General features: G+C 55.1%; 1 protein-coding gene across 2 annotated transcripts; it reads left to right on the top strand.

Annotated features, from left to right (window-relative positions):
* Positions 1-1,693: 1,693 nt before the first annotated feature.
* SLC35C1 (solute carrier family 35 member C1) lies at positions 1,694-7,688 on the top strand (the record flags this gene model as incomplete). 2 transcript variants are annotated; one of them, XM_082845409.1, is made up of 3 exons in its annotated part: positions 1,694-1,761; positions 3,089-3,615; positions 6,859-7,688. In XM_082845409.1, the coding sequence occupies 2 exons, from the start codon at positions 3,120-3,122 to the stop codon at positions 7,416-7,418; spliced, it is 1,056 nt and encodes a 351-aa protein (XP_082701535.1). In that variant the 3' UTR covers positions 7,419-7,688. The 2 variants fall into 2 exon arrangements, with proteins under 2 accessions (XP_082701535.1, XP_082701534.1); XM_082845408.1 differs by lacking the exon at positions 1,694-1,761 and having other exon boundaries at positions 3,081-3,615.
* Between the last annotated feature and the right edge of the window lie 1,945 nt (positions 7,689-9,633).

The raw sequence follows: 9,633 nt of genomic DNA on the forward strand, positions 1-9,633 counted from the left end.
CTAAGAAACATCCCCACTTCCCCTTTCCTTCATATAAAGAGACAAAAGGATTGGGATCTATGAGATTTACTGTAGTGGCCTATTACAACCTTAATCCAAGGGAGTGAAGCTAATGGTGGAATTTCAGGTACAACATAAGGGGAGGGATTGGACACAGGGATGCACCTTGGTCTCCTGGCACATGGGGAGCCCAGACTGTGCCCCAAACATCCAGTGTGGACTGTCCCTGGGTCTCTCTTGGTGAAGTGCATCTGGCCTATATACAGTATATATCTCTGCCCTAGGGGATCCGGGTGACAGCACATTCATCAGATAAATTAAGTCCTGTTAACGTGTCAAGGAGAAGGGCCCTTCCATGAAACCAGGGCCTCTCAGAAACAAGTTTGCCCTGTTTGCCATTAAAGTGTTTGTCACAGTGAAATATCAGGCCTAAGAGAGAAGATCACCTAGGGGCTGCTCTTAATAAACTGAAACCCACAACCTTTAAAGTTTGACCCTGGAATGAGACTCTCCAAGTAGGGGTCAGAGGACCAGCTCAGTCCCTTTAAGTCTTTCCTTCCCCCAAAGGGTAATTTGATTCAAAGGCGACAAGGTGATCAGATGGCATCCTCCACCTGGAGACCAGCCCATAACTAGGAAGCAGGAAGTCCCATTTCTAGAGGAAGGGGCAGTGCAGGTATTACAGAGCAAGAGCCAGAGCGGTTGGAAGAGGACAGGCCTGGGGCAGAGCTCACCCTCCGGAGGCTGTACCTGCCCTGGGCCTGTTGGTTGGTGCTCATTTCCCTGTAACCCTTCCAGTTCCCATAGCCCGCCAAGGGCTGTGTTAAACTGGGGCGAGGGTTTATGCAGTTAGCAAGTGAGACTTTAAATGTACTCCATAAGCTTTACCTTTTTCTTATGGAAATTTTCAAATGTACACAGAAGTAAGGAGACTCCTATACCCTCCATGTTCCCATGCCTAACTTTAACAATTGCCTATCTTGTTTTATCTATCAACCTTTGGGGATATTTTGGGGGGTGGGGTGAGTATTCTGAGTATTTCGAAGCAAATCTCAGACATCTCACCCATAAATCAAACGGTACTAATTAAATGGTATTTGACATCCTACACACAAATAGTCGTCTCTACTTTCAACCATATCAGCTAGGGTTTTGAGCAAGGAGGTTGAGGCCCACTGGTATGGTCCAGACCCCTAGTTTTAATGACGATAACGCCGGAGAACTGAGCTACCCAACGTTGGTGCTAGAGCGGGTACCAGGAAGAAGTCGGTCCTCCCGGCTGTCTGGTGAGTGACGGCCCAGGCTGGTGACCATTTCCCAGGCCCCGTCCCTGGGAGGGGGAGGGGGACCCTCCACTAACTGCTGGCAGGAAGAATCCCGGCTGTTCCCCTAACACACTTCTGGAAGCACAGACCGGTTGCGCGGCAGCGGACCACGAATGCAGCCGGGTACTGGGACGTGCAAGCCGCGGTAACTGGAGCCGGGGATCCTGGGTGGTATACCCGGTTCTGGGGTGGCCTTGTAAAGAGAAGGGGGCCTGCTCCCACGACCGGTGGGATAACCCGGGGCCAAGGTCAGGCTGCGGCCCGGGTCGCCCCGCCGCCACCCCGGGTCCACGTGGGGAGCAAGCCGGCGAGGCTGGCGCGGCGCTCACGCCCGGAGCTGGGATCAGGAAGTAGTCTCCCGCGGGCGCGGCCCTGGGCGCGGCGCTGCAGGTGCGGCTCAATGTGGCGCGGGCCGGCGGCCGGTGCAGAGGAGGGGGTAAGAGCGGGGTCGCCTTCGCGGCCAGGGAACGCCAGCCCCAGGGTCGGAGCTTGCGGCTGAGCCCGGCCTGAAGAAGGTGTTTGGGGATGGGGTGCTGACTTGAGGCTCGGATCCGGCCGCCGGAAGGGTCTCGAATCGGGGGTGAGGTGGGGTGGGGTGGGGGCGCTGTTGGGGGTCTCCGGCTCGGGAGAGGGATAGGGGCGGTGAAAGTAGGGGGAAGGAGGAGACTGCAACAAGGTTTTGGAAGTGTGAGCGGGACTAGGTAGAGGGACGCGGGGTAGGTTGCGGGCGGGGGTTCTCTAGACGCCGGGGAACGCGGGGTGGTCCTAAGGCTCTGGGGACGCAGTCCTGCCCGGGAATGAGGGGCAACGTGAACCTGCAGATGAGCCGAGTCGAGGGGCGTTAAGCCTCTAGAGGATGTGGAGCAGGGGCGGAGGAGGGGCACTGGCGGGAGGAAGTGGGCCGAGGCTCTAGCACCCACAGGCACCTCCCGCGGCTACCGATATCTAACACCAGCACCACCATCTGCGGGCAGGGAGCGCACAAGGGCTGCCAGGGACCCGACGCCAGCCTGACTCCGAAGGCCATTTCTCTGAGGCTGTGGCTTTAAGGGAGACGCTGGGCTTGCGGGCTCTTTAAGGAGGCGGTTGGGGGCGTGTCAGGAAATGAATCCTGGGCCCGCCTCGCCGGCGGGAGCGGCCTCGGAAATCCGGAGGTTGCTGGGCGGAGCGAGGGCCGGCACCTGGGGAGACTGCGCGCCTTGGGCTTGTACCGGCACCTGGGCCGTGAGCGCCTCTGACCTCGCCTGCACCCTCTTTCGAAACCCCCCCGCACGCTCTCCTTTCAGCTCCTTGCATGCCTCCCCCTCTCACCCTGCAAACCTTTCTCTCCCATAGCAGCCCATGCCTGTCTCTCTCAGCGCTTCTTCACCGCGCTGTCCCCCGCCCTTTTCTAACACCTCCGCCTTGCATTTCTCCCCCTTTTCCTTCCATATCTCTCCCCCGCCACCCCCCTTCCTGCGAATCCTCCTTGCTAGGTCCCAGCCCCTTCTCCCCTGACCTGTCATCTCTGTCCAGCCTTAGCCCGTCCCTCACCTCTTCCCTGTGTCTTGTCTCATGAACCCCCTCAGGGTGGCAGCAGGTTGTGGGACTCACCCCAGAGCAGAACCTCTCCATCCAGGAGAAGGGTGGGAGGCCTCCAGGCCACCCACCATGTGACAGTTGAGGACTTCAGCTTGCAGAAAGCAGAAGTGAGCTCACTGCTCCGTACTCCAGGAAATCAGTCTGGCTGTAGGGTGACCCAGCTCCTCTGCTACCATGAACAGGGCCTCTCTGAAGCGGTCAAAGATCCTGCACATGGCACTGATGGGGACTTCCGACCCGTCCGGAGAGGCAGAGGCCAGCCACGAGAAGCCCTTTGTGCTGCGGGCACTGCAGATCGCTCTGGTAGTCTCTCTCTACTGGGTCACGTCCATCTCCATGGTGTTCCTTAACAAGTACCTACTGGATAGCCCCTCCCTACAGCTGGACACCCCCATCTTCGTCACCTTCTACCAGTGCCTGGTGACCGCGCTGCTGTGCAAGGGCCTCAGCTCACTGGCCACCTGCTGCCCCGGTACCATGGACTTCCCCACCCTGCGCCTGGACCTCAGGGTGGCCCGAAGCATCCTGCCCCTGTCGGTGGTCTTCATCGGCATGATCACCTTCAATAACCTCTGCCTCAAGTATGTGGGTGTGGCCTTCTACAACGTGGGTCGCTCACTCACCACCGTCTTCAATGTGCTGCTCTCCTACCTGCTGCTCAAGCAAACCACCTCCTTCTATGCCCTGCTCACCTGCACCATCATCATTGGTGAGTGGCCAGCCAGGGCCACGGGGAATGGCTGTGGGCGGTGGGGGAAGATGGGGGCCAAAACCCTAAAGAATAACCCTGTCAACCACCTTTGACTTTATCTGTCTCAGCTCCCTTGTCGTGACAGTCATATGAGGAAGAGCCTGGGGTCCAGAGAAAGCAAGTAACTTTCTGGAGGTCACCTAGCAAGTTAGGGGCCCAATCAGGGTCCTTCAAACAAGATGGGATTCTAATATACATTTCACAGAGGGAAAACCAAGGCACAGAGAGGTTAAGTAATTTGTCAAAGATCACTCAGCTAAGTGGCAGAGGTGGGATCTGATCTCAAGCAATCTGGCTCCTTACACTTGACCACTATACTGTCTTGCTTCTCAAGACTTCAAGTGTCCTGACTCCCCATCCAGTGCTCTTTCTAGAGGACATGGCATCTTGTAATAAATATACCATCACCGTCTGACCTTGCAGGCTTACAATAATGCCTGAGTCAGTGGCAAGAGATATACTTTGAGATAACTTAGCCGTCTTCCCAGACTTCACCCTCAGAAAATAAAAATTATTGATGGGGACATTGTGCTAGTCATTCGCATACAGCATCTCCTATGTCCCCAGATACCCCCTGGGTGGTAGCGTCACCATGATCAACTCTACACAAACAGGGAAACTGACACTCAGAGAGGTTAAGTCACTTACCCAGAGCCCCACAGCTAGGAAGTAGCCATGCTGGGATGCAAACTCAGATTGGCCGGACCCCCAGACCTGTGCTTCTAACCACTCTGCTCTGTTCTTGTCCCCTAGAGGTTAGAACTGCACTATCCGGTTCAGCAGCCACTGACCACATGTGTCTATTCCAATTCAACTTCAGTGAAATTTTTTAAATTCAGTTATTCAGTTGCAGGTGTTGTTATCAGATTCTGTAGCCACATTTCAAGTGCTTAGTCGCCACGTGTAGCCAGTGGCTACTGTATTGGACAGTACAGATGACAGAACATTTCCATCATCACAAAATGTTTTATTGCAGCCCATTAGGTAAGAGCACCCCCAGCTTCCCACCCCCTCAGAGCCCTCCTGGGGCTCAGTCATCCAGGAATGGGATCTTTCTTTGAACCTGTTCAGGTTCTTCCTGGTGCTGCAAATTTCATCTTGGTTGACCTACATATTCTCAGTTGGTGTCTCAGAGTCTCAGGCTGAGTTGCACTGGTTGCTGGGGAGAGGCCCATCCCAGGCCACCTGTCCTAGAAAATGTTCCCCTCACTGAGCCACTTCGGGGCCTAGGGCTGCCCAGTCTAGGTCCAAGGTGGGAGAGGGAGCAGGGCAGAGGTTGGAGTGGGGGGGGGGCTGCTAAGACCCCTGGCAGATGGGGCTCGCTGCTTCCACTTCCTCCCCAAGGGAGCTGGTATGGGCTCCCAGGCCTCACTTAGCCAAATGCCCCAGGGATTTCCACTTCAGCCCTGCTGACCCTATAAGGGGTGGAGTGGGAGGGACCTCCTGGTTGGCAAATTTGCATGCCGACCAATGAAGTCATTAGGGAAACTAGGCCCAAGTCCCAAAAAGTAATTGAAGTAGCAGATGGTGAGATAGCTTCTGGGAAAGTGCATTCGCTGGCCAGCCTGATGGGGCAGGCGCCCTGGAGGCTGGTGCTCTGTGCTGGCCCAGCACCTGGCTTCCTCTCCGCAGTGTTTCCCCTTCCTTCCTTACTCCTCGAGGGGGAAGATGGGTCTCAGGTGACTCTCCAGGCCTCCTGGGATTGAGACACAAAAGGTGCTGTGGAAACCCTGGTGGGGAGTGGGGAGGGAGGAATCTAAGCAGGCTTTCCAGAGAAAGTACTAGATGGGTATAAGGAAGGAGTGAGGAGAGAATGTTCTAGTCAGTAGAAAAAACATGTGCATTTCTGCATGGCTGGGCCAGAGCAAGATGCACCCATGAGGCTGCCCAAGTGAAGTGAGTCTGGACTGTTTCCTGAGGGCAGTGGGGAGGCACAGAGGGGCTTTAAGCCAGGACGGGACCTGAGCAGATCTGTACTGTAGGAAGATCATTCTGTTTGCAAGGCGGAGAGTAGATTGGTTGGAGTGGGAGGGTCAAGAACGTGACCCAGATCTCTACAGCTGAAGGAAATGGGAGCTCAGAGAAGTTAAGTAAACTGTCCCCAGGCCACCCAGCCTCTAAATAGCAGAGCCTGGTCAGAGCCCAAATCTCTCTGGCAGCAAAACCACATCGCGGGCTGCTGTGGCGGGAGATAAAACGTGTAAGATTCAGCCCCTGCCTTCTGGGAAGGTGGGGTCTAGCTAAAGGGACTGTACTGTCCCCACGGGAGGTGTCTAGCAGCCCAGGGCAGGCAAGGGTCTTGAAGGAAAGCACAGCAGGAGGAGGCCAGGAAGAGGTCTGCGTGCTGGGGATATCAGGAAAGACTTCACCCCTGGAGAGACTGGCTTTGACCCTGAAGAATGAGTGGAATCTCTCAGGAAGGAGGAGGGTGTTTCTGGTGCAGTAAATGATCAAGGACACTGAGCTCTGGTGTGAGAAGCAGGGAGATGAGAGGGGACTCGGGGTGATCGTCACATAGAGACACAGATCGTGGCAAGGGCGTGGGAGGCCCCACATGCCAGGCTGAGACTCCTTGCAGACTTGGGGGGCAGTGGGGTGCCATGGAGGCTCTGTGAGCAGGACATGTCACAACATGAGAGTCTCAGAAAGAGTGACTGTCCCCAAAGACCTCAGGCCACAAGTGCTTCCAACCATCGTAGGCTCCCATCTTACAGACCAGGAAGCCGAGGCTCCGAGACCTTAAGTCGCTTTCCCAAGGTCACCTTAACCACTAAGTGCGGTATCTGTGCTCATCCTTCAGAGCTCATTTCAAATGTTGCTTTCCAGGTGCCCCAGGCCAGCACAGTCGCCCAGTTATGGGCTCTCACAGCACCCTGTACTGTTTTATGGACCTCATTACAATTGTAATTAAGGAAGTAATTGGGAAATTACTTCTTTAAAATTACTTCTTTAATCATTTTAATGACTCTCTCCTCTGCCAGAATGTGAGCTCCATAAGGAAGGGTTCATGTCCTGAGCTGCTTCCCCAGCCCTGAGTGGTGCTTAGCATGTCGTGGAGACTTTGCACACGTTTCTTGCAGGAAGAGCAGGGAGGATGGGATGATGGGGACAGCGTTACACAGTCTGTGAACTTTGGTGGCAAAATTCTCTGTCCTTCCTCCTCCCTGCCCCCCGACCCTTCTCCTCCTCTCCCTACTGTAGGTGGCTTCTGGCTTGGTGTGGACCAGGAGGGCGCAGAGGGTACCCTGTCTTGGATGGGCACCCTTTTTGGCGTGCTCGCAAGCCTCTGCGTCTCACTCAATGCCATCTACACCAAGAAGGTGCTCCCGGCGGTGGACGGCAGCATCTGGCGTCTGACCTTCTACAACAACGTCAACGCCTGCGTCCTCTTTCTGCCCCTGCTCCTGCTGCTGGGGGAGCTCCCAGCCCTCTACAACTTCCCCCAGCTGGGCAGCGCCCACTTCTGGGGCATGATGACGCTGGGCGGCCTGTTTGGCTTCGCCATCGGCTATGTAACAGGACTGCAGATCAAGTTCACCAGTCCCCTGACCCACAACGTGTCCGGCACAGCCAAAGCCTGTGCCCAGACGGTGCTGGCCGTCCTCTACTATGAGGAGACGAAGAGCTTCCTCTGGTGGATGAGCAACATGATGGTGCTGGGCGGCTCCTCCGCCTACACCTGGGTCAGGGGCTGGGAGATGAAAAAGATTCAGGAGGAGCCCCGCCCCAAGGAGGACGAGAAGAGTAACGTGGAGGTGTGAGCTCCTCCGGAGACCCTGCAATGGCCCGGCCCAGCCCAGGGAGAATGCCCATGAATGAAGTGAAGGTGTCTCTCTGGACCCAGAGACAGTGGCCTTACAGACCTGATGCGAATCTGGTGGTTGAAATGGAACCAGTGTTTCCAAGTGATGTCAGAAAGTTGGCAAACCTGTCTCGACCCCCCTTCCTATTTCTGGGTTTTTGTCCTCCCCTAGGGAGGAGGGAACCCCCATGGGAAGAGCCAGTTAGGTTCTCTGGAAGAGCACCAGCTCTCTGGGAGTAGGAGAGGGACAGCACCCCTTCCTGTCCCCCTGCCAGGGCCTCCTACCTCCACATGACCTTTGGGGTTGGGGACAGGCCACAACCTTTAAGGGACAGTATTGGCAAAGCCATTACGTCTTCACTTGGACTCAGGGGAGGTGGGGGTGTGACCCCACCACAGGCTTAGGATTTGGGAAACCTCACACCTCTGTGCCCCGGGGCAGGCAGCATAGCTTTGGCCCACCCCAAACCAGCCGCCTTTTGGAGGAAAGTGTAGGCTGGGCTGAGGGAGGAAATGAACAAGCATTCTCTCTCCTCTGCATTGAGACCAGCAGCCCCCGTGCAAGGGGGTGAAGGATCGGGGGTACCAAGCCTGGCCCAGGCCCCTGCTCGTTAACACCCTCCCGCAGTCGCTAACACCAGTTTTGCCCGCCTCACTCCCCTGCCCCTGAGGGGCAGCTGCCACCTGGCACAAACAGCTACCTGGCTCAGGTAACAGCCCCCCAGAAGTGGAGGCAGGGAGCCGCTTTGGCTTCTCCCAACTCTGCCTCTCCAGGGAATGCTGATGGAGCCAGGGTCAGCTCAGAGTCTTCCACCTAAGCTGTGCCGGGCCCCCCAAGATCCAGGTCCCTGCAGGGCAGGTGTTGTAACCTGATCTTGATGAAGGTGTTAAGCTAACAATTATAAACTTCCCTGAGTTTGGGAAGGAAAGAATCTTCCCTTCCCCTCACCACACCCTCTGGGCTTGAGGGTGGCTTTCACAACTCCTGTTCCTTCTGTTGGGTGTTTTGTTCCACCAAGTGGAACGAAACTCCCTGGGGTAACTCCTGATGTCTTCAGCGCCTGTAACGAAAGGCTGGGGAGAGTGGAGCTTCTCACGACTACTCTCTTCGCGTCCCCGCACAATCCCAGGTGGTTTCTAATGAAGTTGGTGGGGCCCGATGCCCTGAATTGTGTGTGATTTAATTAAAAATCAGAGTAAGACATCCTGTGTGTGTGCAGCAAGAAGGCACAGGCAGGGTCTGGCTGGGATTTATGAACGAAGGCTCATCCCTGCCATCGCCAAGCCTGGGTTCTAGCAGGACAGCCCTTCTAAGAATCTGTTCTCCCTCCAGGCAAGGGGTTGATTCAAATACCAAGACTCCTTCTAGACCTCAGGTTTCATATTGGTGCTTGTTGCCATTTACTGGACACTTGCTGGAGGCAAGACACTGCTGAGTCCTCTATTCCATCATTCATCTCCACAACCCTCCCACGCGCCTTGAGGTGGGCAGCATCGCCGATCCCCCATTTTACAGATGAGAACACAGAGGCTCAAGGAGGAGCGCAGGAAGGAAGAGGCAGCAGTAGGATTCAGACGGAGGTCTCTGCCTTCAGAGCACAGGTACCCAGCATTTTTTGAGCATCTACTACCTGCCAGGCACTGTGGTAGAACATACTGGTATGAAGACCCAAATCTGCTTCAAGGGTCTCGAATAGAAACACACATCAAATAACAGATGCAGTATTGCCCTGAGGTCTCAGAAGATGGAGACACCAAGTCTTCACAAGGGCCAAGATGTTTGAACTGAATATTACTGGGCAAGTAGGGGGTTCCAGGAGCAAGGGTAGACTGGCCCAGGAAACAAGGTTAAGCTGAGGAAAGAGCACATGGGGGGTGGTGAGAGGATTTTTCCTGGGGGGGGAGGGTGAATAGAAAAGGAGGGTGGGCCATGGCGTGAACAGCCTTGAATGCAGTGGTCAATCTGGACTTGATTCTAAATGATTTTAAAACCATCACCAGGTCCCTTAAGCAGAGAAGGAACATAATCGTTTCTGCACCCTTTGTATGATCAGAAAATTGAGATAACATTCTTAATGTTAGTTGCACTTTCTTGAACAAGATTCAAGGAAAACCTAAATAGTTTGAAAAAAATTCAGGCAGCCTTAACTCTCAGGACACAACTGAACAGCCTA

This window comes from Leucopleurus acutus (assembly GCF_964270905.1).
Source record: "Leucopleurus acutus genome assembly, chromosome: 8".
Taxonomy (NCBI): Eukaryota; Metazoa; Chordata; class Mammalia; order Artiodactyla; family Delphinidae; genus Leucopleurus; species Leucopleurus acutus.